This window comes from Rhinopithecus roxellana, chromosome 4 (genome assembly GCF_007565055.1).
Source record: "Rhinopithecus roxellana isolate Shanxi Qingling chromosome 4, ASM756505v1, whole genome shotgun sequence".
Classification (NCBI taxonomy): domain Eukaryota; kingdom Metazoa; phylum Chordata; class Mammalia; order Primates; family Cercopithecidae; genus Rhinopithecus; species Rhinopithecus roxellana.
In genome coordinates this window covers 121101329-121127253 of record NC_044552.1, presented here as the reverse complement: position 1 = coordinate 121127253, position 25925 = coordinate 121101329, and the positions used below count along the sequence as shown (strand labels likewise).

At 41.0% G+C, this 25925-nt stretch overlaps 1 protein-coding gene across 2 annotated transcripts in view; it reads left to right on the top strand.

Annotated features, from left to right (window-relative positions):
- The first annotated feature begins 1046 nt into the window (after positions 1-1046).
- The window catches only part of MYB (MYB proto-oncogene, transcription factor), a 38530-nt gene continuing 13651 nt past the window's right edge, over positions 1047-25925 (top strand). Inside the window, exons 1-15 of one of the 2 annotated variants that reach the window (XM_010370664.2) lie at positions 1047-1274; positions 5606-5723; positions 7544-7615; positions 9574-9666; positions 9911-10131; positions 12123-12357; positions 13942-14022; positions 14459-14563; positions 15853-16107; positions 17055-17417; positions 19303-19445; positions 20472-20586; positions 20677-20802; positions 21718-21828; positions 23295-23402. In XM_010370664.2, the coding sequence (XP_010368966.1) occupies positions 1252-1274; positions 5606-5723; positions 7544-7615; positions 9574-9666; positions 9911-10131; positions 12123-12357; positions 13942-14022; positions 14459-14563; positions 15853-16107; positions 17055-17417; positions 19303-19445; positions 20472-20586; positions 20677-20802; positions 21718-21828; positions 23295-23402 (2169 nt within the window). In that variant the 5' untranslated portion in view covers positions 1047-1251. The remainder of the gene's footprint in view (positions 1275-5605; positions 5724-7543; positions 7616-9573; positions 9667-9910; positions 10132-12122; positions 12358-13941; positions 14023-14458; positions 14564-15852; positions 16108-17054; positions 17418-19302; positions 19446-20471; positions 20587-20676; positions 20803-21717; positions 21829-23294; positions 23403-25925) is intronic. The other variant, XM_010370686.2, reaches the window with a different exon arrangement.

Sequence of the window (25925 nt, the reverse complement as noted above, 5' to 3'; positions counted from 1 at the left end):
ATTTTATCTCGTAAAATAGAGCGCTCAAATGACACTAAGAAGGGATACCGACCCCCAAAATCACAAACTGTTTTACTTCTAAAACCACGCATGCAAACGTAGGGTTTCCTGAGTTCTGCTAGGGGCGGGCTGTCTGGACCCCCGAGTATTTTTTTTTTTTTTTTTTTTTTTTTTTTTGCAGGTGTGCAATCCAGGGCGTGCGCGTCGTGCAGGGAGGGGAGCTGAGGTGTGCTGTGGGCATCGCCTGGGCCGGGCGGGGCGGGGTGGGTGGGGCCCGGGTGTGTACTGGGGTGAGAGTGAAGGACATGTGACAATACGACGGTGGCGGCTGTAGGATCCGGGAGGGGAGTGAAAGCTCCGCCGGGGCGCTCCATTAGAGAGCGGTGATAGCTGCCGCCCACTTGTATTGAAGCGTCCTTTGTCACTAACAAGTTAAATTATAGATGTTATTTATTTAAGAAGAAGGAAAAAAACCCTAGCCAAACATCCTATGAACACATATGCTCCCATCCCCTACTCCTCCAACTCCTAATTTCCCCGTCTCCAGAGGGCATAGTTGTAAACCTTGACGAAAATCCAATCTTCTGTGCAGGAATTTCGCCCCACCGCTTGCCGCCCCCGCGACCGTGAGTGGGAGCTGGAGGAACTCGGGTCCCGCTGCCCGGGAGCACGCGGAGCCGGGCGACCGCGGTGCGGCGGCCGGGGAGGAGGGGAGGCGGCGGGACTCGGCGCGGGTCGGCCCCGCCGCGGCCGGGAGCGGGGTTTGCGCAGGAAAAGGCGCCGCCGCGGCCCCCGGCCGCCCCTCCCTGGCCCCGGGCTCCCCGCCCGCGCGCCTCCCGGGCCTCACGGCGCGCTAGGCGCACCGCGGCGGCGCGAGCGCCGAATGGGAGCTGCCGCCCTGCCGGCCCGGCAGCCCAGCGGGCGGCAGCCAGGGCGACCGCGGAGGCGGCGGGCAGGGCGCGTGCGCACTGCAGGGGCGCCAGATTTGGCGGGAGGGGGAGTGTCCAAAGCTCTTTGTTTGATGGCATCTCTGTTTACAGAGTTTACACTTTAATATCAACCTGTTTCCTCCTCCTCCTTCTCCTCCTCCTCCGTGACCTCCTCCTCCTCTTTCTCCTGAGAAACTTCGCCCCGGCGGTGCGGAGCGCCGCTGCGCAGCCGGGGAGGGACGCAGGCAGGCGGCGGGCAGCGGGAGGCGGCAGCCCGGTGCGGTCCCCGCGGCTCTCGGCGGAGCCCCGCGCCCGCCGCGCCATGGCCAGAAGACCCCGGCACAGGTAACGGGGAGCCCGGCGGGCGGCCGAGGGCGGGGGCACGCGGGGGCGCGCGGGGCGCCAGGCTTCTGGGAGCAGGTGGGAATTCGTTCCGGGATCATCTGAGGGGCTGTCAGACCCTGCGAGGACCTGGAGCCCCTGTCTCGGCAGCAGAAGCCGCTCTAGAGACTGATGAATGGAAGAGTCTTTGCGGGAAATGTATCCGGACGTTGGGAAGCACGCCCTGAGGCTCATTTTGCAAGTTGCATGGGGATACATTTTTATTTAGGGGGAAAAAGAAAGCAGCACGTTCCAGCCAGGGGCAGAGCGGTGCCCACCAGCCCCGGGGACCCCACCAGGTGCCTGGCTTGATGCCGCGGGTGTCGGCGAGGGATCCGCAGAGTAATTGCTGGATGCATTGAGATATGTTTGGACTTGGAAGTGCAGAGCATATGGCAGATACAGGGAAAATGCTGGATTGTTTAGTAGCTGCAGGTAGTTCATTTAAATTTCATTCATTCTTTATGGAGGCGAAGACCAGTGTCAGCTGACAGGCGGCTGAAAAGCAGATTTTAGGGGGATAAAGGGGTCTCTACTTTTGCAAATTGTCTTGAGACCTGGTTTTGGAGGTTCGAATCATTATTCTGTGAAAGGCTTTTATTTCTACTGCAAACATTGCATGCGCACCTACACGCGCCGGCGTCGCACATGTCACTGCACTTAGGGAGGCTTGCCGGGAAGATGGGTGCAATCCCCTCACATTTTTGGCCGGACAGATGGGAAGAGGGAGAGGAGGAGGAGGAGGGAAATCCTCGTCCGAACTGTCAGTTGCTGGCTCCTCAGCCTCCACCGGCCTCTGGACTTCCCCAGCAGCACACGCTGGGGGCTCCCTGCGAGCGGCGGGTGCCGGGGCTAGCTGGGGGGCCGTCGCGGTCGCCACTCGGCTCAAGGGGACCGAGGCCGGCAGCACCTAAGGCCGCTGCCGCGCAACCGGGACGCGATCCCCGCGAGCTCTGCCCCTATGCGAGAGGTCCCTGCGCGGCGCGCACACGTGGGTGCGACTGAAGTCGCCGCGCCTCCTCGCGTCCTCTTTCAGCTGCCTTAGGTCGCCCCGGCCGAGGCGCGGTGACCGGACGCACCCTCGCGAAGGAGTTCTAGGGAGAAGTCCGTGGAGGCAAAGCAAATCCTTTCGCCTTTCCTTAGGTTATTTTATTTTCTCCTACTGGTTTGTTGTTGAGCCTGCAGGCGCTGGTCCCCGCGGGGCGCTGAGAAGTTGCAAAGAGCGTGGGTGGAGACCCTGCAGCAGCACCCGCGGGCTGGGCTGGGCGGGGAGCAGCGCTGGGGCTTGACTGGGCTCTGAGGACTAGAGGGCGACTTGGGGGAGCCCCGGGTTCCCTATAGCTCCCCCGGAGCCTGGTCGCGCGGGGAGGTGCTGCCCTCGAGGGCTCCACTTTTCGCCTTTAGGACTTAACAGGACAGCTACTGGGGTCGTCTGTATTTTATTTTATTTTTTTTCGAGAGCTGAAACTGGCAGCAGGAGGAGGGAGTCGGGCAGGGGTGCTGGGAGGAGGCGCGGCCGAGGCTCCGCGCCCCAAGGTCTCAGCCGCCTCCGCGGGGCGGGGCCGCGCAGGTTCCCTGAGGCTCCAGGTAGCCCAGAGGGGAGGCGGCCGGGAGGGGCGGGAGCCTTGAACCTGCCTCAGGGGGAAGAGAAACCCGACTGCGGGCTCGGAGCCGTTTCTTGCAAGGGCGAGCGTCAACTCGGCAGGGATTATATTAACCAGGTCAGCGAAATGAGTTTGAACCCCTCCGAATCACAGTAGCGGCCACAAGGCACTTCCTCCCGCTCCCCTCCCTCTTCCCAACCCCCCAGCACCTCTTTTCTTTTTCGTTTCTTTGCACGGTTTGTTTCCTTGACAGAATGTAATATTCATAGTTGTACTCTTGTAACCACACCGGGTCTAGCAGGTGGGGAGTAGAGTGCATCAACCCTGAAATCAGCCTTTGAAAGTCCTCTGACTGTTGGGTCTGAGATCTCGTCAGAGCAGATAAAGCAAAAGTTATTTCAGGTTCCTTAGAAGAAATTAATCATGCTACTAGGACGACTTAGAGCAAGCAAATCGCATGCAAAGTTCAAAGGCGAGCCTGGGTGCCCAGCCTGGCAGAGAGACTCAGGAACTGGGCGCGTGAGCAGCCCCGGACTCGCCCTGCTGTGTCCTGGCCCCTTCAGGTCCTGCAGAAGTCATTCTCCACCTTGCCTCCAAGACCTTGGTTTTGTACATTTTTGCCTCTGTGCTTAGCTTTTAAGACGCATGGAAGGACATGGAGGGGGTCATGTATTAGCGCTGGAAAGTACCTTAGAAATAGGATCCAAGCAAGCCCTTATGTAAAGGCGGGGAACTGAAGTCTTGAGAGAGAGGAAGTGATTTGTCCAAGTCATACAGCAAGGTGGAGGCTAGACTAGAACCTTTGCCTCCAGAACCCTAGTCCTGTTGATTCCCGTGCTCTCACCTGACGTTGGCTGCCCCCTGCGGGCGGCTGAATAGGTTGCTTGTTCCTGGGTTGTTAAACTGCTGCCGAGAGAGAGAGGTGCTCAATGACTGCTCTGAAAAAATGTCCTCAGTTCTGAAAATGTGACCTCTAGATCCAGCCAAACCTGAAAAGTTAATTCGACTTGAATCTATGACTGCAGTTTCAGATTCCTCTGGTTTTCTTGGTGCCTCTCACATTTCACAAGGGACTGCATTTGGGGGCTTTCCAAGGAGTTCCCTATGAATCTTTCAAAAGATGCAGACTTACACCTCTGGGCTTTATAGCTTTTTTTTTTTTTTTTTTTTTTTTTTTGCTTTATCATATCGTGTTTTATATTTTTGTAATTCTTGTTCAGAAGTTGTTTAGTGCCCCCTTTTGACAGTGGAAACAGAACTAGGCTATTGTTTCAAAACACAGGCACTAAATGAAGGGAATTATTACAGATTATAAATATATATTTCCTGGAGTTTTATTTGGTAGTGGTGGTGGTATTTTAAATTTGGATTACATCATGTCACCATACAACCTGGACTATCAAATTGTTGCTTAAAATAATAGCTTTAAATTATGAGAACCCCCAATTCAGGATTTTTGGTAAGCACTTTAGCTTGACTTGTAGGGGGCTGGTAATATGCATATGTGAGTTAGTTTGGGAAGACAAAACCTGTAATGAATATAACTTTTCTTTTTAAAAACGATGATTTACATTATGACATGGCTTTATATCATTGTTTTTATTGGTCTTAGTTTAATGGGTTTCTCAACATTTCTATGACAAATTTTAGTGAAGTTTCTAAGATAGTATTTTTCCTATTTTTTATAAGAAAAACTATAAAATAAACTGTAAAATTATTGTCATCTAATCAGTGTGTGATTAATAAACAGTAAGCATAGAGTTATATCTTCAAAAGTCATAAAATTTCCTAGGTTAACTAAATAAAAGAAAAAGCTTTTGAAAATAGTAATGGGTTCTTTTAAATCCATGGATTTCTTCTGGGGAAATCCCTTCTGGATTAGGTTACATTTTATAATATTTCAAACACTATTCTGTCAGAGACAGAAAAAACAAGAGTAAGTAAGACTCTAACAAGTGGCCTAATTATTCACTCAGTTACTCTAGAAACTAAGTATTGTAAACATGGGCACAAGTTGGATCAACCAGGCCTGGAGTTGTGAGCAATTTGGTATTAATTTTATTTACAAAACATTAAAGTTTGATCACTCAATGTTCTTATCTTTCCTTAGGTTTTAAAATCCTTTCCTCTTAGATTCTCCTAATCCTCTAGACTTTATGGGATTACTATAATTATATTTTGGGGTATATTGCTTCTTGATTTTTTTCTTTTTTTAATAAAACGAAAACCCCATTGGAATAGCATAGTTGAATTGTTTATTATGTTTGAGAAATATTATTTAAACGATGTGACAAATGCCAAAGATTTTGAGTGTTCACTTATATAAAGGACATGGGTTCTTGTTCCTTTTCTTGTCCTTAACCTTAAGTTTTCAACTTAAACCTTCACTGGTTGGAAGGTGGCCAAATGTGTAACTTGTCCCTGGTCTAATAGTAACAGCAGGTTCAGACATGCAGGGGAATAGGAAGGTGCCAGGTCCTTGGCCGTATCTGTGGATACCCATAACAGCAGAACCAGTTTACAATACTAGAGCAACAGAATGCAGCAAACAATCTTGTTGTGGAAGTTTTCAAAGTTTTGTCTTCATAACCTTTGAAAAGATTGTTGAGGAGTTTTGTGTAAGCTTTGTAATCCAGTAGTAGTCTAAATCCTCTTGTTTCAGCCCACGTCTACCCATTCTTATTTCTGCAGCATATATAGCAGTGATGAGGATGATGAGGACTTTGAGATGTGTGACCATGACTATGATGGGCTGCTTCCCAAGTCTGGAAAGCGTCACTTGGGTAAAACAAGGTGGACCCGGGAAGAGGTAACTAATCATTTTATCAAGATGCAGAAAATAGATAGAGTGTATAATTTATAAAAAACTAAATTTCAACTAAACTACAGGTGCTCAAGCTCATTAGCAGCCTCTTTGAGATCCTATTATAGCCCACATGTGCAGCGTGCCCTACACCCCCCACTCCATTATATTATCCATTTCCACACTATTTTCAGTTCCTTGAAAGTCCTCTTCTTCTCATTTTAGGCTTCGTCTATGTTTCCTTCTGCCTGTTGAGTTCTCATCCTTTTGTCCCGCCTCTTCTTCCTACTTTTACATCACCCATGAAGATATCACCTCTTCTGTGAAGCCATCCCTGGCTTCACCAAACAGGATTGGATGCGTCCTCCTGTGATCCCATGCATGGATGCATGTTCTACTTTATTGTTGCTGGGACATATATCCCTCCTCCAGCTAACTGCAAGTCTGTTGAGGGCAGGGCTCAATGTCTATTCATCTTTGTGTTTCCTGAATTCACAAGTACTTGACTCAAAGTAGGATATTAATAAATATTCTCTCAATAAGTGAATGACTTGCTACTCCCAAAAACAAAACAAACAAAAGAATAAAACACAACACTCAGAGAACTCATCTTTTTGCAGTGTATTCATTTAATATCCTTGATATATTTCACAGAGCCATCTATATGAAGGTATGTTTTAAAAGCATCCAATAATGGTTGGAGACATATCTGCTTCCCCTGTTTCTTTTTCAGCTGGCTTATCAAAAGTTTGATTTTGTAGGAATGAAAAAATATTTTAGAAGCAAAATTATTAATATGTGGAGAAAAGTTTCTCTAATGTTCTCAAACATTTTTGCAACTAATTTTAGATGATTCATGTTACAATAAATGGTACTGGCTCTTCTTCAGTTTCACTGTTCTCTGCTTCATTTAAACCAGAGCTCCTTTTAACAGGCAGGTAGGATTCCCAGAGAGGCTCATAGGAAATTCATATTTTACCTATTAAGATTGTCCACTTGGATAATCCTTATGATATGGAAGTTCTGTTGTCAACATTGGTTTTCTAATTCTTGTGTCTGTATTATACCGGGGACCTCCATTGTGTGTGAATGTTACCTTTGCAGAAACATAAGAAGGAATGCATTTATAAACACACTTATGAACTGGTAGGATTGCGAACAGCATATAAACTAAAAGAACTGATTAGCTGGAAATGTTTAATGTCTTTTATGTTCTAATACATTTGGCCTATCTAAATCTAACTAATTTTCTTCTATAGCCTTCAAGTTTAATTTTAAAAATGATCTTTATTTCTTTATAAAAGGTTAAACTAACTGGAAATATTCTATTTCTTGCTCCAGATCCTATTTATTACATAGGTAAATGTGTACTGAATCTAGCACTGGAATGCATTTTTTCCCAACAGAGTAAAGCAGTTATTTGTAATAAACACTCAATATATGCCAGGCATTGTGATAAATGTTTTGCAAAATTGCCTCATGTAATCCCCAGATAACCCTGTTAATATCAGCTTCATGTTAATAAATTGCCTCATGTAATCCCCAAATAACCCTGTTAATTTCCATTTTATAGATGGCAATACTAAGGCCCAGTAAAGTAAAATGGTATACTTGCTTTACACAATTAATAGTTGAGTCAAGATGCCAACTCTGGTCTGACTCTAAATAAATCTATGCTTCCAAGTCAGAGTATTACGTTTATATCTGCTGTATTTGGATACTTCAGAGAGATTTTTTATTCTAGATTCGTTCCCTCATTCACTTTAACTTGAACAGAGTTATATGGTAAATGACTGATATTCTAGGATTACCTTTAAATGTCTTAGGATGAAAAACTAAAGAAGCTGGTGGAACAGAATGGAACAGATGACTGGAAAGTTATTGCCAATTATCTCCCGGTAAGTTAGTAATTTTTTCTTATAACAAAAGGAAAGCTTCTCCCAAAGATTTCTATAAAATATTCTAGGAGGGGTTATTAAGATAGTGTATAATTTACTCATGTTTAAGAAGTGGGAGAAATGCCCTACCCATAACTTACATTTTATATTATAATGCATATAATTGGGATTTCTAAATAAATTATTAGAATTTAGTAGAATCGATTATTATAATTTAGATTATCAAGTTTTAAAAACAATTGCTTCTTGTTTTATCTTTTCATTTATAGGAAAATCAGTATTTTGATGGTTTGTTACATGGTAGATGATTAAACTTGATGTTTCCTCCAAGTCAGTTTTTCCTAAATTCCCTATTTTTGTCAATAGCAATACTTTTTGGCATGAGGGTTTAAAATTCTGGAGACCTTTCTTGACTTATCACATTCCCCAACCCCTACATCTAAGCAGTTACTAAGGACCCTGGAATTCCTTTATAGTCAGTCCCGTCCTTTTCATTCTCATGGCTGTGCTGAAGGTTGGGCTCCTGCCCTCTCATTTGGACTACCGTATAACTTCCTAACTGGCTTCCCCACTTGTAGTTTTCCATTTTTCTTTCTTTTTTCTTTTCTTTCTTTTTTTTTGTTTTTGTTTTTGTTTTTGTTTTTGAGATGGAGTCTAGTCACCGATCTATCCCTCATTACTTACAGGCTACAGAACATCCTGTCACCCAGTCACCCAGGCTGGAGTGCAGTGGCGTGATCTCAGCTCACTGCAACCTCTGCCTCCCAGGTTCAAGCGATTCTTGTGCTGCAGCCTCCTGAGTAGATGGGATTACAGGTGCCCGCCACCATGCCTGGCTAATTTTTGTATTTTTAGTAGAGACAAGGTTTCCCATATTGGTCAGGCTGGTCCCAAACTCCTGACCTCAAGTGATCTGCCCACTTCAGCCTCCCAATCCACCTGCTAGGATTGCAGGCGTGAGCCACCGTGCCCAGCCAGTTTTCTACTTTCCCATTCATCCCAAACACCATTGGCAGGTGGAACTTCCTAAAATGCAGCTGTACCTTATCTTTTCAAAACCAACCACAGTGACTTAGAATCTCACAAATTAAGTAAACTGCCTTGACCTGGCACACAGAGGCCCCCTCTATTGCCCCAGCTTACAGCTCCAGTTCTGTTTCCTACTTCCTCTCTGTAAGCAGGTTTGCTTGAATTTATTTCTGCTTTCCCTCCTCTGGGCTTTTGCTCCTGGTCTTCCCACCTCCTAGAATGTTCTCCCTTCACGTCACCAATTAAAGTTATGTCCATCCTTCAAAGTCCTTATGAAGAGCTCTTCAAGACTCCTCCCAAGGAAACCATTTCTCCTCCTAAGAAGATGCTTCTCTCCTCACTTCAGTATCATTTTGTTTTGGTCTTTTCTTCCAGATGAATCAAATTCAGCCTCTATGATAGTCAGTTATCTACTTGTCTTTTCCTTCTTATAAGATTACAGACTCCTGTAACATAGGACCTATCTTTTATGCATCTTTATTCCTTCTGCAATATAAATACTATGGTCCTGAATTGAAGCACATCTCTTGTTTGAATGGGAAGCAAACTTTAGTCTTTTATGGTGGTTTCTGTGAAAGCCTGACAATATAGAATCTGTATCAAGCCTTAGGCCATGTAGATACGCTGCAAAAGTATCTGAGGTTAAGGTTAAGTTGGCAGGCACATGTGTAGTATGATGGTCCTTTAGATCATGTGGCAGGAATGTTTCCCTCAGGAGGCGGAGTGTCTAATTTTAGATGCAACTTTGATGTATTACTTGCGTGTTCTGTAGCCTGTAAGTAACGAGGGATAGATGGGCTCTAAACATGCTCTAAAATGTTCTTAAATATTTTCACTGCATATGGTCTATGTGTGATTCCTATTACAACAAAAAATTCACGTCCTTATCACATCGTATCTTTATGGTGGTGCATACTTTATTTGTCTAGAATCGAACAGATGTGCAGTGCCAGCACCGATGGCAGAAAGTACTAAACCCTGAGCTCATCAAGGGTCCTTGGACCAAAGAAGAAGATCAGAGAGTAAGTTCTTTCTTCATTGGTGTGTGAATCATAATTAAGAATATTCCCAAAATGCTGAATATTTTCCTATTTGAGGAAGCAGGTAAAATGGGCAAACAGGAAGTAGAGGACTCTATTCCCATATTTCCAGTGAATGAAAGCAAATTTCGGAAATTTTCTAAAGATCTTGTAACACTGCAGAATGATTATACTGACTCATTACATAACTTTAAAACATAGGTTATTTTTGTGTGTTTATCTGAAGGTGATAGAGCTTGTACAGAAATACGGTCCGAAACGTTGGTCTGTTATTGCCAAGCACTTAAAGGGGAGAATTGGAAAACAATGTAGGGAGAGGTGGCATAACCACTTGAATCCAGAAGTTAAGAAAACCTCCTGGACAGAAGAGGAAGACAGAATTATTTACCAGGCACACAAGAGACTGGGGAACAGATGGGCAGAAATCGCAAAGCTACTGCCTGGACGGTAATAATATGTCAAAAAATATATTGATCGGGAAGAATGAGGGAGTGGGTATTGAACATTCTGCTTTAAATGTATGGTGAGTAAATTATATTTCATCCGTCATAAGTGTTTTATTAGGTAAACCAGCTACATAGCTTTTAGAGATTGAAGACATCTTAGAGTTTATTTGGTTGAGAACTTCCAGGATCCGCCTAACAGTAAGCCCTGGGTGAAGACATTTAACTTTCCCCAGCCTCAATTTCCCCATTTCCAAAGTGAGTCATACAGGGCCAGTGTTAGGATCAAGTAAAATGAATGTCAAAGGACTTGGGAAACTATAAAACTCTAAATGCATAGAAAGAAACTGAAGACAGTTTGTCTCTCTAGCAGTTCACATAGCTGGTTAAGCGACTCAAAGAACTCAGCTATCATTTGCCTGATAACCATCATTCATTTCTTTTAATGTTTTTTTTTTAATTATTATTTTTTAGAGACAGAGGCTTGTTCTGTCACTCATGTGTGACAGAGTGCAGTGGCATGATCGTAGCTCAATACATCCTTGAACTCCTGGGCTCAAGGGATCCTCCCACCTCAGCTTCTTGAGTAGCTAGGACTACAGCTGCACCCCACTACACCGAGCTGATTTTTAAGTATTTTTTGTAGAGATGGGGTCTTGCTGTATTGCCCAGGGTGATCTCAAACTCCTAGCCTCAAGCAATCCTTTTGACTCCCAAAGTGCTGGGACTATAGGCATGGGCCACCATACCTGGCCACCATTATTCATTTCATTATACCACTTTGCTTAATTTTTTACTTCGTTGATTAAAGAAATAATGTATTTCTTGAATTCTCGTACTACTTCCAGGTTTTTAAATAATGGTCAGGGTAATAATGCTTTCTTTTTAAAGAACAAGGCAAGAAAATGACCTCATTATGAGGGATAACTATGGAAGCTCATTTTTGTCCCATTTTCCCACTTAAATAGTATATAACAGATTTCATTACTTTGGAAAGCAATACTTTTAATGATAAATCTTGCATTAAAATGATATAGATAGAAAATATTAAAAATAGTTTTATTCTTGAGCTTCATAATCCACGAGAAAGTTTATGTAGTATTCTCTAGTGATGCTCCAAAGCATTTGCACCCTTGTGGTTCAGTATAAACTTAGAAATTTTAAGAGGTTGGTAAAAAAAGGCGTTTACTCCCATATGGCCTGAGAGGATACACTGCTGATTCTTCTCAAAATTAACAGGGCTATTGAACTTCCTCTTTCTTTAGCATACATTCCCCCACCCCCATTGAAATAGAAAAAGGGAGGCTTAAACGGTTTCTTTGAATTGAGAAACTGTTTTCCTGAGAATGGAAAGACTTTAGAAAAAATGCGTTGCCGTTTGAAAATATACTGGGGGTTAGGATCTTTCCCTTTGGGATCCCATTTTCCACTCATCTCTGTCTGATTCGAAAAACAGTTGGGGTAGCTTTCAAAGGGTAGGAGGTTTTTTGGTCTCAAAAGTTCTTGCTAGTGCTTTGAGAGATAAAGAGTGAAGTCTTCTTCATCAGCAGCATCTTATCATCCACTAAACTTCACCATGTCCCTGTCGTGGTGTGTAGGCCCTGCTGTGCCACATTCAGAGGAGTAATTTCTCCAAGGCAGCTGCAACTTTACATTGTGTTAGAGTCTTGTACCGCGACGGGTCAGAATAAACCTGAAGCGTTATTGTATTGAACGTAGTCCTTTACCAAGGAAATGAAATGGTTAAAAGATACTGATATTTCTAGAAAACGACATGCATTCCAGATTGTGTAATTAAGAGAAATCTATGGATTTCTAACTAGGCACTAGAGAAAGCCTGATCTTAGGGGGTGGAGAAGAAGGAAACAATTAAAAAGAGAAAACAACTATTAGGCCCAAGGGAAAGGTCACTGTTAGAAACAGTTTTCTGTCAATTCACTTTAATCTGAATTGAAATTTTTGTTTGTGAAATTTGTGTGATATATTTCTGTGCAGAACTGATAATGCTATCAAGAACCACTGGAATTCTACAATGCGTCGGAAGGTCGAACAGGAAGGTTATCTGCAGGAGTCTTCAAAAGCCAGCCAGCCAGCAGTGGCCACAAGCTTCCAGAAGAACAGTCATTTGATGGGTTTTGCTCAGCCTCCACCTACAGCTCAACTCCCTGCAACTGGCCAGCCCACTGTTAACAACGACTATTCCTATTACCACATTTCTGAAGCACAAAATGTAAGCCATTCCTGAGAATCTAGTTTAATGAGAGAGATGATTAGTTTAGCTCCAGGTAATAATCATACTTTGCAGTTGTATACTTTTCAGAGAACTTTCCTGAGCATGATCATGGCCAGTCTTCACCTATGCCCTTTGAAGTAGATAGGATGTAGGTCATGTTTGTTACCCCTGGTTTATGTCTCCAGAATGGTAAGTCTCCAGAGGATGGTAAGTGCTTAGCCCAGGGTGACACAGCTCATAGAGATAGTGCTGACTAGAAAATGAGCTGTCTGATTCTAACTTGCTGCTTCAAATCTAATTGGAAGGCAACCTTTGAATGTAAATTTATTTAAGGTACTATTGAAGAATAGGGGAATGGGGTCGCATTTGTAGATGTAATGTTTTTCTCTTCCAAAATGAAAAGGGAAGGTAGTATTATGTTTAAAGAGGAGAGAGTTTGACACTGAAATTCAGCGGTTATGGTATGTTCCATTCTGGTAGTGATCAGGCAGACATGTCTTAATTTATTCACTCAGTAAATGTTTACCTTCTTACTCTGAGTCAGGAGCAGAACTTTGTGACATTCATTTTCTGATGTCTCCTTTCAGTTTCCATTGGATCAGTGTGATCCCTTCCTTATTTCTAGTATTTATATTTAGGGAAAGGGATAATCCATAATAGGTGGAAAAAGAAGAAAGGGAAAAAAAATCGAGAAACTTTAATCTTAAGACCAACAATAATAAATGATGAAACGTACCCAAGAATAGAGAGCTCATATGCAAATTATATGCAAAGCATGTTCTTAAATAGTTTTTATTCTTCTCTGTTCATGGATTTGACTACAAACTTTACAGAAAGGTCTCAGATGAATAAATTGTCATAAATCCTGTGCTTTTTATTAAAACTCAAAATTATTCCAAGAAAAATATATATATATTTTTTTGAGACGGAGTCTCGCTCTGTCGCCCAGGCTGGAGTGCAGTGGCACCATCTTGGCTCACTACAAGCTCCGCGTCCCGGGTTCACGCCATTCTCCTGCCTCAGCCTCCAAGTAGCTGGGACTACAGGCGCGCACCACCATGCCCAGCTAATTTTTTGTATTTTTAGTAGAGACAGAGTTTCACCGTGTTAGCCAGGATGATCTCGATCTCCTGACCTTGTGATCCGCCCGCCTCGGCCTCCCAAAGTGCTGGGATTACAGGCGTGAGCCACCGCGCCCGGCAAGAAAAATATTTTTATTTACAAACAGCTGGTACCATCAGTTTTTCCCATAGAAACAATTTTCAAACATTCATTAATGTATTTTAGAATATATTTTTTGTTGTTTTTTCATTGTGTTTTTCTGTAATTAAGGAACACATCCCAAAATTTAAAGTGCTTGTCAACACTTCCCAAGGATTGATGAGGACTTTACATTTTTTTCACTATGTTCCTTTAGCTGTTCAGCCATTTCAAAGGCCTGGCGAAATTTCACATTAAAAGGTTTTTAAAAATTGTTTAGTGTATTTTATCAGTAAAGTGTTTTTTTCTCTCAGTCCCAGAACAAAACCTCAGCATATGTAGCCTGAATGATGTGGCCTTTGTTTTGTCTTTTCCATCTAGGTCTCCAGTCATGTTCCATACCCTGTAGCGCTACATGTAAATATAGTCAATGTCCCGCAGCCAGCTGCCGCCGCCATTCAGGTAAAATCATTGATCATTCACTGTTCAAAGCACCACTTTTAAGAAATGCTTATTTCTTTCATCTAAACACATATTTTCACCTGAGCAACTGAAGTAAAAAGGAAAGGGAACATGGAGAGGAGAGCAGAGTCTTGGCCAGCAATCTATTAATCTTGTCTTCTAGAATGAGTTTGCTCTAGAGTTTTCTGATTCTTTGATGTTGCAAGATGAAATAACTCATCAATCAGCATCTACTCTTCTCTGAGATTTCACATCACTCCCTTAAGTCTGAAATAACATTCACAAAGACTTCTGTAGGAGCCAATTTGGTTGGTGTTGTTTTCGCAGTGAGGCTCTTTGGGCTGTGTGGTACCTCATGACCATATTGGCTACACTTATTGTATTTGCAGCTTCCAGTCAGACCTTTGTCTTTATTTCCCTTACCTTGTAATTTCAGAGACACTATAATGATGAAGACCCTGAGAAGGAAAAACGAATAAAGGAATTAGAATTGCTCCTAATGTCAACTGAGAATGAGCTGAAAGGACAGCAGGCGCTACCAGTAAGACTGTCATCATGTGCTTGAATGAGGGGATAGCAGCTTTGCCTCAGTTTACCTAAGCACTCTTCTCTTCTAAATATTACACTTACCAAGGCTCTATATATCCTTTCAGAATGTCTCAACACAAGAAGTTGCTTGTAGTAAAATGTAGTTTGTATCAGAATATATGCTGATTAAATTGGAAGCAGTCTTTTTGTAATTGCAATAAAAATGCAATATCCACTTATGATTGTTATCATCAATTTTGTTTTCTTCAGAAGGACTATAATCAGTTTAAAGACTAGCAAAGATAAAATGAATGAAAATCTGCATTTTCTACAGAGCTATGTATATGGTACCATTTTGGGTTTTTTCTATTATTTTGTTAACCTATATTTTCATATTTTATAATTTCAGATATGATTTGATGCATGTTCAGTATATACATGTAAAAGGTTATATATAAAACCTCTTCATAAATAACATTAGCTGCTCTCTTTTATTTGCATGTGTGAAAGTGATGTGGGCCATTACTGAATTCTGACATCTTCTTTAGTGACTGGGCAGCCAACTGGGATGGTTCCTTGTGCTTTGTAACATATATAGTTAACCAACAAAGACAATAAAAGAGAAGTGATGCCCAGTAGGTATTCCTAGGGGTAAATTTATTTTTGTTAAATAATAAGATGATTATGTGCACATGCTAGTTCGACCACTTTTTAACTTTAGTTAATGTTTTGCAATTTCTCCTGTTGTGTGGTCATACTGTAAGGAGACTTCTGTTAATTTGCTCTTCTGCTTTCCTAACCACGTTGATTTGGCAGTGCTTCACTGCATCAATGCAATCTGTAGCATTAGAAAGGGATAGAAGCAACAAGAATATGTGTAGATCAAAGCAACTCTGCCTCCTGAGTCCTCTAGCTTTTTTGTGGTTAGAATGCAAATAGGACAGTTCTTCAGTTCTTCACTCACAGCAAGCATTTATGGACCTTGGCAAATTATATTAAAGTGGAATTTTAAGACAATACGAGAATTATACTTTGAAATATAGACCTATAATTTGACATTTTTACAAAATGATAGCAAGGTAATCATATAGTAGGTACAACCTCTAGCACTATTAAAAACAGGGTCTTGCATTGATAAAAGGAAACATCTTGACAACTGTTTCATAGGCGTAAGTTTGGGATGATGCAACTACTCTTATCTTTCCTCCAACAGCATCTGATACCTTGTGCAACTTCATTGCTAAGTTCCTTCTCCCTTTCTTCTCTCCTCTCTTTATTTCTACACCCTTCCCCCTTCCTTAGACACAGAACCACACATGCAGCTACCCCGGGTGGCACAGCACCACCATTGCCGACCACACCAGACCTCATGGAGACACTGCACCTGTTTCCTGTTTGGGAGAACACCACTCCACTCCATCTCTGCCAGCGGATCCTGGCTCCCTACCTGAAGAAAGCGCCTCGCCAGCAAGGTGCATGATCGTCCACCAGGGCACCATTCTGGATAATGTTAAGAACCTCTTAGAATTTGCAGAAACACTCCAATTTATAGATTCTGTAAGTAAAATTGTGAAGGGAAGTTAACGATTCTGGAAGATGAATTAGAAAACCCATTTCTTAAATCATTGCCATTTTCTATAGCCAAGATGTTATTAGCATATATTAATGTAAAGGTAGAAGTATGATTTTTATCTTCATTCATATGTTTTTTCAAAGATCTGATTTCATAGCCTACTGAGATGAAAGTATTTATAAATACTTACAAAACAGGACTTTTGAAGGAAGAGTTTTTTTTCACATTTTCACACTTTTCCTTCAAAAGTCATATTTTTAAAAATAGTCAAATTGATGACTTATAAAGCAGAGCCTGGATTATGGGAATGGAATGGTGTTTGATTTACTTTTAACTTTTTTTTTTCTTTGCTTCATGGTGCTTCTCTAGAATTTTGTCTTGCTTTTGAACGGCACATTAAGGGTTTGCTTACTCAGAGCTGAAAGCAATCTTTTAGTGTATTTGAAGTGATAATCAGCTCCTTGGTCATACCTGGCTCTTTCCACAAAATGCTGATTATTGATTACTAGTCCTATTGCTTCACTGAGATGAATCATCTTTAGTGAAACAAATTTGTATTCAGCACCTCCTCAGCAAACACTTGGTTCCTTTCCCAGTTGGTTAAAAAGCATTTATTGCACTCATTGGATAGGAGATGACCATTGCCATAATATGCCGTCTAGAAAAGGTCTTCATGTTGTTTTCCATTGCATGCAGATGTAGTGTCGGGAGGTCCCTGCAGCACGTCAGAGGGCCAGCCTCGAGGCAGCCCGCTACACCCCGCTCTACTGCGGTATAACAGAGCAACTGCTCATCTTGAAGCTGTTGCTCAAGAAGCCAAACCAATGGGCCCAGTGTTTGCTTTGCGTTGAGCATCTCTCTCTCAGTGCTGTGTTTCAGGTGATGATGGCACACACTGTCTCAAAGTTCTGTGCCTCCCACATTGTTTCAGGATTCTTCATCATGGTGTGATCTCAGCAGTTTTGAATTCTTTGAAGAAGCAGATTTTTCACCTAGCCAACATCACACAGGCAAAGCCCTACATCTTCAGCAAAGAGAGGGCAATGGGACTAGACCTGCAGGAGAACCTAGCCCAAGGGTGAACAAACGTATGTTGAGTGAGAGTTCACTTGACCCACCCAAGGTCTTACCTCCTGCAAGGCACAGCACAATTCCGCTGGTCATCCTTCGAAAAAAACGGGGCCAAGCCAGCCCCTTAGCCACTGGAGACTCTAGCTCCTTCATATTTGCTGACGTCAGCAGTTCAACTCCCAAGCGTTCCCCTGTCAAAAGCCTACCCTTCTCTCCCTCGCAGGTAGAACACAACTTCTGCACAGCTGTTACTCATTTTCAACAGACACCTGAGCCTTAATAATCTAGAAACTAATACTTCGGAACAAATGACTAATTACTGCTGCCTTCGCTGATTTCATTCCGTAGTTGAATCTAGCTGTTGCTAAGTTATACTGCCTCCCAAAGTTTAGGCTGTCTGCAGGCTAACTGTTGATTTTGGCATCATTCTCTCTCTTTTACTTTTTGGGTGGTTTTGAAAGATGGTTGCATGAAACGTACTTTTATTTCCTTCAACATTAGAGTTTAACATTTCTGTCCCTTTCTGTTTCTCCCATCTGATCCCTCCCTTTAAAATTGTTAACATCATTTCTGCCTCTTTCATTTATTCTTATGTGATTCACTGACCCAGGGGAGGAGGGAACCAAATTGTGTTTATATAACATTTGGGGTGCAACTAGAAAATTTAAAGGTTCCAATTCATCTTTAAGTGGAAGAGTTTGGGAAGAAGAGGAGAAACAAATGCTTAAGGAAGAGAACATATTTTTAATTTCAGTTTCTCAACATTGGCTCTTTTGAGTTGTGCCATGCTAGTGCACATTACTAGTGCAGTTTTTGCCAACGAATATTTTTATTTCGTACAGCTTTTTCTAAGGCATGAAAATTACAATGCTTATCAGAGATTTGTGTTCCTAAATTATTTAAATAATTAAAATTAGTAGATAATTTGGTACTTTAAAACATTTTTCCAATTGTATCTGTTGAATTTGTTTTAAGAACAGATTTAGGGCCGGGCGCGGTGGCTCAAGCCTGTAATCCCAGCACTTTGGGAGGCTGAGACGGGCGGATCACGAGGTCAGGAGATCGAGACCATCCTGGCTAACACGGTGAAACCCCGTCTCTACTAAAAAATACAAAAAAACTAGCCGGGCGAGGTGGCGGGCGCCTGTAGTCCCAGCTACTCGGGAGGCTGAGGCAGGAGAATGGCGTAAACCCGGGAGGCGGAGCTTGCAGTGAGCTGAGATCGGCCACTGCACTCCAGCCTGGGCCACAGAGCAAGACTCCGTCTCAAAAAAAAAAGAACAGATTTAGGTATGATATAGGTATGTACATTTGGGAAACACTGAATCAAACAAAAAGTTAAAAGTAGGTTTCTTAGCTGGGCATAGTGGCATGGGCCTGTAGTCCTAGCTACTGGGGAAGCTAAGGCGAGAGGATCGCTTGATCCCAGGAGTTCAAGTTCAGTCTGGGGAATGTAGCAAGACCCCATTTCTTTAAAAACTTTTTTTTTAACTGCAGGCCTTCTCAGAGTTATTAATATGCCGTTGTGCCTTGTGAATTTCCAGGAGAAGATTACAATATGTTGTGTTTCCCAAATTTATTTTACCTTGGAATTCTTTATGGAACACCTAGTTTTTTCCCAGAACTTTAGTGTTCTGAGAGACACAGTTTATTATTCAAGAATTTTCCACATAATGTAAACCTTTTGTAATACTAATTTTGGTTCATATATTATTAAAGAGAAAAAACAAAGTATGAAAGGAAACTATTAATTATTAACTATTATTTTCCCCAAAATCACTAAAGCCTTTTAAATGTTAAGAAAGAACACATCTCATTATCTTTAATGATAAGTGTCATTTATTGAGAATATTTTCTCACAGTTTTGCAAGTTTTTCAGCATTGACCCTAAATTTTATTTCTTGGAAACCACACCCAAATCTTGGGTGCTCAGTTGAAATGAAACAATACCCTAGTCAACATGACATGCTTGTTAGCATCTTTATTACTTAATATAGTGGGTCAGTAAAACATTCTTGTTATCTAGGTGTGATTTTTAAATTGTGATTTTTAAATTTAAAGAATTGCCATCTAATCTAAGTAATTTTTTTCTTTTTCTCCATGTTTAGTTCTTAAACACTTCCAGTAACCATGAAAACTCAGACTCGGAAATGCCTTCTTTAACTTCCACCCCTCTCATTGGTCACAAATTGACTGTTACAACACCATTTCATAGAGACCAGACTGTGAAAACTCAAAAGGAAAATACTGTGTAAGTCTTTGGTTCAGGAAATAAAATTATTTATCTTATTTACTTATATTTAATTAATAGAATATAGTCCCCAGATGTCTGATCCACTTGTATGTGCATAATTTTACTGGCCACTTATATATAATCATGTCTATTCTCACATTGAATATATCTGTCCTGGGCATATTTCAACTACCTACTGGTAGATGGAAAGATAAACTAAATTACCTTTGTAACTTACTCCAGAATTTCCTATCTATGCACAAGTAGTTTTCATAAAACTTATCCAGTTTGTTTGTTCCCTCCATAAGGCCTTCTTATGAAAGCCAGATTTTCAACCTCCTTTCCTCTCTAATTATAAGTTTCAGAATAAGAATGAGTATGATTTCTTACCTAGTTGTATTTTTATTTAATTTTATTTGTTTATTATTTATTTATTTTTAGTTTGTATTTTTTAATCTTATTTTTTCTTTTTGAATTTATGTGTAGATAGGACCTCTTCTGACATCCCCAGGAATATTATATGATTAGAAGCCAAGGGATGAGTAAGCAGTCATTTTTATTCAATAAAGCCTTAATCAATTCAGAAAAATGGTAGAGAAAGTGTGAATTATCAGAAACCTTGAAAAGAAATGCACTCTTATTTCGAAGTACAAAAAGTAAATTTTGAAAGGTTAACGTGTTTTGTAGTATGGGCTCTGTTTTCATGAATAGGGAAAACTGATTTGTAAATGACATCAGGTCTTCTTGATGCTCATAGTCTTATACAGATCATAGGCACTATATGTGTCTTCAGAGCCATTAAGGAAAGATGGAAAATCATTTAATGCTTTTATTCTTTGAGGTATAATATTTTGAAATATTTGAAAATATGTGATTTGCATATTCTCTTTTTCTTAACGAATAATATGATTAATCAGCATACCCAATTCCAAATCCATAACAGAGTTTGTTGTATTCAGTGGAAAAATATTAAATGTAACAGGTAAAGCCATGTAGGGACATGTATTGTTTTATATTGAGCCACTGTTTCTTTTCTTTTTAAAGTTTTAGAACCCCAGCTATCAAAAGGTCAATCTTAGAAAGCTCTCCAAGAACTCCTACACCATTCAAACACGCGCTTGCAGCTCAAGAAATTAAATATGGTCCCCTGAAGATGCTAGTAAGTTCTAGAAAAGTTCTTGGGTTTAGTTGATTTATTAGTCCCGTCAGAAGTTCCCTCTGATGCAAAAATACCCACTCTTCCCTTTAGCCTCAGACACCCTCTCATCTAGTAGAAGACCTGCAGGATGTGATCAAACAGGAATCTGATGAATCTGGAATTGTTGCTGAATTTCAAGAAAATGGACCACCCTTACTGAAGAAAATCAAACAAGAGGTAAACACGAAATCCTTTGGAAGCAACAAGCTGAGAATCCTGCCCACTTTGTTCCTTGTGTGCAGCTTGATGTGTCTGCCATTGGCACTGTGCAACACCACCACTTTTCATGCAAGATTTTCATACAAGGTGCAGTGAAAAGGTACTGCCAGACTGTAGGCATCATTGACCTTTCCTTTGGGAAGCCAAGCCATCTCTATCTACTTCATGTTTGGACAGAAAACATGCTAGAGAGGATCAAGAAAAGGGAGGGAAACAGCTTTTTAATGTACTTTTAAACATTACTGATTATAGAAAGTTGATATTTCATTTTTAGATGTGAAGAATTGGAATTTAAATTAAAATAATAGTATCTTTAATTCATTGTATTAAAAAAAGGGACTCTAACCTGCAAGGATCAAAGTTTTAACTTGTTGACCACAGTTGTTTCCCAGCAGGTTAGATACAGTGCTTCTTGAATTTATTTTCATGTAAAGATAAGTATTTGATATTTTTTCATGGTTAAAAATCGGATTTGCTTATTCAATAATGCAGAGTTTTACCAGAAGTGTGATTAAAAACCAGTCTTTTGTCACCAAAAGACCCTTTATGTCACCAAAATAAAATCCTTGACAGATACAACACTACTAGGTATATCATTAAAATATATTTATAATAGAATAAACACCTAGAATCAGAACGTTGGTTGAAAACATAGGAGCTTTATGGGCAGTAAATTTGGAGCTAGTCACATTTTAAATTTGCCATCGGTGGTTCTTTGTTGAATCCAGAAGACAGAGCAAAATGAGCTGATAGTGTAAGTTAGCAACATAGTTTTATATAAGTATTTGAGGGACTGGCCAGAAATATACTCCTGACTGTACATGTTTCATAGGAAGTTCTAGAAACAACAAAGCACTTTCTATATGCTTTCAGGTGGAATCTCCAACTGATAAATCAGGAAACTTCTTCTGCTCACACCACTGGGAAGGGGACAGTCTGAATACCCAGCTGTTCACGCAGACCTCGCCTGTGGCAGATGCACCGGTAAGTATGTGTGCACTGGCCCCCAAGTTGTTATATGACGCTGGCGCCACACACAGTCCTGTGTGTGGCATGTGGGGCTGCTGCGGTTTCAGCACTGCCTCTTTAAGGCATCTTATTTCTAAATATTCTCCTGTGCATGGTTTTTAAAAAATGATTATTAATGTAGAGTATAAAGTTGAGTTTTGTCATGTATTAGAAACATTGCAGACTTTTTCATTATTTGTTTTCTTATGATTTGAGTGCCTTTGCCATTTAAAAAAATCTGCTACATGGATATAAAAACTATGTTAATTTTTATATTTTCCTTTATTTGTCTTCTAAATAATATTGTCTTCTTGTTAAGTTGTCTCTTGTTTGGTTTGTGTAGCATCTCATATGGTATCAACCATTGTCTATAGCAGATGCCCAGTATTGTACCCAATTGCTTTGGGTTACTACCACCATTTTTAAAGTTTATAATTTGTGAATGGTTGTCCTAATGTCTTAAGGAAAATCAGAGCTAATAACAACTGCTGAGATTTATTTAGTAGGTACTAAGTGGTAAGTACTATTCTAGGGGCTTTCAATGAATTAATTCAAATAATTCTCACAATTATCCTGTAAGGTTGGTATTATTTTTATTAATTTTTATTTTTTTGAGACGGAGTTTCGCTCTTGTTGCCCATGCTAGAGTGCAATGTCGCGATCTCGGCTCACCACAACCTCTGCCTCCCGGGTTCAAGCGATTTTCCTGCCTCGGTCTCCCAAGTAGCTGGGATTACAGGCATGCACCACCACACCCGGTTAATTTTGAATTTTTAGTAGAGACAGGGTTTCTCCATGTTGGTCAGGCTGGTCTCAAACTCCCGACCTCAGGTGATCCACCCGCCTCAGCCTCCCAAAGTACTGGGATTATAGGCCTTAGCTACTGTGCCTGGCCAGGTGGGAATTACTATCATTTCTATTATGTCAACTGGAAAACAGAGGCACAAAGAGGCTTAGTCATTCGCTCAAGATTATATACCTAATAAGGGATGGTGCTGGGTTGGAACTCAGGTCTTGTTCTAAATTCCCTACTTTTCACCATTTTTTACCAATAATTTATAGCTCTAAAGTATTGATAGTTCTGTACCAGTATATGAAATAAAGTGTTCTCTCCCCAGAACTTAGTTAATCTTCTGTTTTGAAAGGCATGTATTTATTAATTCATTCAGCAGATGTGTTTTGAGTGCCTAACACATGCCTAGAATTCTGGGATCCCAAAGGAGCTTTATGTTGTGGTGATGTTTGCCACAATGGGATTAAGGTTCAGACATAGTTGAGTTCTCCTTTTAGCTCGTAGTGAGGAGAATTTCTGGCAGATAACTGCGTAGTTTTATGCTAATGTGTATCATCTCATAGTAATCTACTCTCCACAGTGTTAGAGAAATGTTGGCTCTCATATTATCCAACCTCATTTAAATTTCAAATTATTCTCTTCCCTTTAGAATATTCTTACAAGCTCCATTTTAATGGCACCAGCATCAGAAGATGAAGACAATGTTCTCAAAGCATTTACAGTACCTAAAAACAGGTCCCTGGCGAGCCCCTTGCAGGTAATTACTATTCCAACATTGGTATTTTAAAATTCATTTGCTAAAAAACTGTCATCTTTGATGGCAGTGGTGGTGGTGGTGGTGGTGGTGGTGGTGGTAGTGCTGGTGGTCTGTTTTTTGTTTTCAACATTTTAACATAGAGCAGTAATGCTTGTATACTATTTCTTGATGTCTAGAAAAATCCAATAATTCCTTTTTGCTACTCATATGAGACATGCTAGAAATTTTTGAGTGCAGATTTCCCAAAGCATGATGAAATGAAACATTTCTTATTGTGACTAAGACTAAGATCATGTATTACACGCGTGTCACTATCTTCTGCCCTCAAATGTTTTATAAAAATATATCGATATAGTTTACTTTATGTTCCAAATTTTTTATTTTTTATGCTGTATCCCTAGGCAACCAAAGCTCAGAGACTGTTCCAATTTTAAATGAAGTCTGAAATTAGTCAGACAGAAAATAATTGCAATGTATTTGACTGTCAGAATAAGAAAGTCAACTGTCAGTGTTGTGAGGCCAATCTGAAGTTGACCATCTGCTGTGAGGTTTTAATATCAAAAGAGATTTCCCTTGTAACCCTAAAGTGGGTGTGTGTTGATGAAATATAACAAATTCCAAATTAATCCTGAGCCAAATGTAAATAAGAATGCAAATTTTGCTTCCCTAAATTATTTAAAGCAGTTTCTAACATTAAATAGCCCAATACCCAGCCACCTGCAGAGCCCTCTCTCCTCCATCCCCCTGTGCCATGCAGAGGGAAACTTCATAACCCTAGAGAAATTGAAGAGCCTGGATTCAGAAGTTGAAAGTCATATTTCTTGCTGTAAGTTAAATGGCACGATCATAGGATAGCAACCTTTGAGAGTCTGCCCGTTCCCTTAAAGGGGTTTTCCATCCTTGTGATAGTTTCTCATTCCAAATTGTGAGAATCTTAAAACTTGCCCTGTTTAAGTGTTTGTGATGCTTAGTTTTTCGGGTTTTGTTGTTGTTGTTTTGTTTTTTGAGACAGGGTCTTACCCCGTGGCCCAGGCTGGAGTGTAGTGGGGTGATCTCGGCTCACTGCAATCTCCACCTCCCAGATTCAAGTGATTCTCGTGCCTCAGCCTCCCAAGTAGCTGGAATTACAGGTGTGAGCCACTGGCACCCAGCTATTTTTTTTTGTATTTTTGGGTAAAGACGGAGTTTTGCCATGTTGGCCAGGCAGGTCTCGAATTCCTGGTTTCAAGTGATCTGCCCACCTCAGCCTTCTACAGTGCTGGGATTACATGTGTGAGCCACCGCACCTGGCCAATGCTTAGTATTATTTTGAAATAAGAGTTGCAAGCACATTTTGTTTAATTAAATCAGATTTATTCCTTCCTGGCCTTTCTCTGACAGCAATTGTTTTGGTAAAATGGCTGTGGACTGGAGTGTGAGACAGGGAGTCAGTATTTATGGGGAATCTGGACACATTCCTATGTCAGTGAGTCTAGAGTCGGCCCCGTGTGGAGAAGACTCAGAATATCACAAAGAGGCTGGACGCAGTGGCTCATGCCTGTAATCCCAGCACTTTGGGAGGCCAAGGCAGGTGGATAACTTGAGGTCAGGAGTTCGAGACCAGCCTCGCCAACACGGTACAACCCCATCTCTACTAATCCCAGCTACTCAGGAGGCCGAGGCAGGAGGATCGCTTGAACCCACGAGGCAGAGGCTGCAGTGAGCCGAGATCGTGCCACTGCACTCCAGCCTGAGTGACAGAATGAGACTCCATCTCAAAAAAAAAATCATAAAGAATTGGGAGATGAGGGAGAAAATGAACTCCACCCAGACATAAGAGGAACCCAGAAAGGGAATTAAAAAGATTCCAAGGCAAAGGGCAGCCATTTCAAACTTTTCCTGAGAGCTGTTCTTAGGTCCAGAAGGAAAGCTTTTGCTTTTTTTTTTTTTTTTCCTTCCCGTCTAAGTTACTTGGCCCTTGATTTCTAGAGAATAGAATTCAATTACTGCTATTAGTGCTATTAATGTTTTAATTCAGTTAGATTAAGTTTTATGTATATTTTCTAACCTAGCCTGGGACCAAGTTGTATTTATAGTAGTATAGGAAAAGTCTGTTCTAAATTTCAAAAAGCAAACACATAAATATACTTGGGGACAGTTACCATTACATAAGTTGAAAACCCATAGTTCAGTATTGAACTTTATCAGTATATTTGTATTTTATTTGATGGAAATATTGGTTATCTCTGAAACTCAAAATTAAGTTGTAGCTCTATTTTATTAATCTGTATTCTCCTGTCTATCAGTGAGTCATACTGGCACTTTATGGATTCTAACATCTGTACACTGAGATTGTTGTGTATGGTGAAGGTAGTATTTGTCAATTCTACCAAACTGAATAATTGAGACTTGAAAGTTAATTTTACAGTCAATACTCCTGTCTAAACTGTATAGTTCACTGATTTACACTGACCAGATATATTTTAATAATCTGCTATAAAGCCAGGCTCAGTAGCTCACGCCTGTAATCACAACACTTTGGGA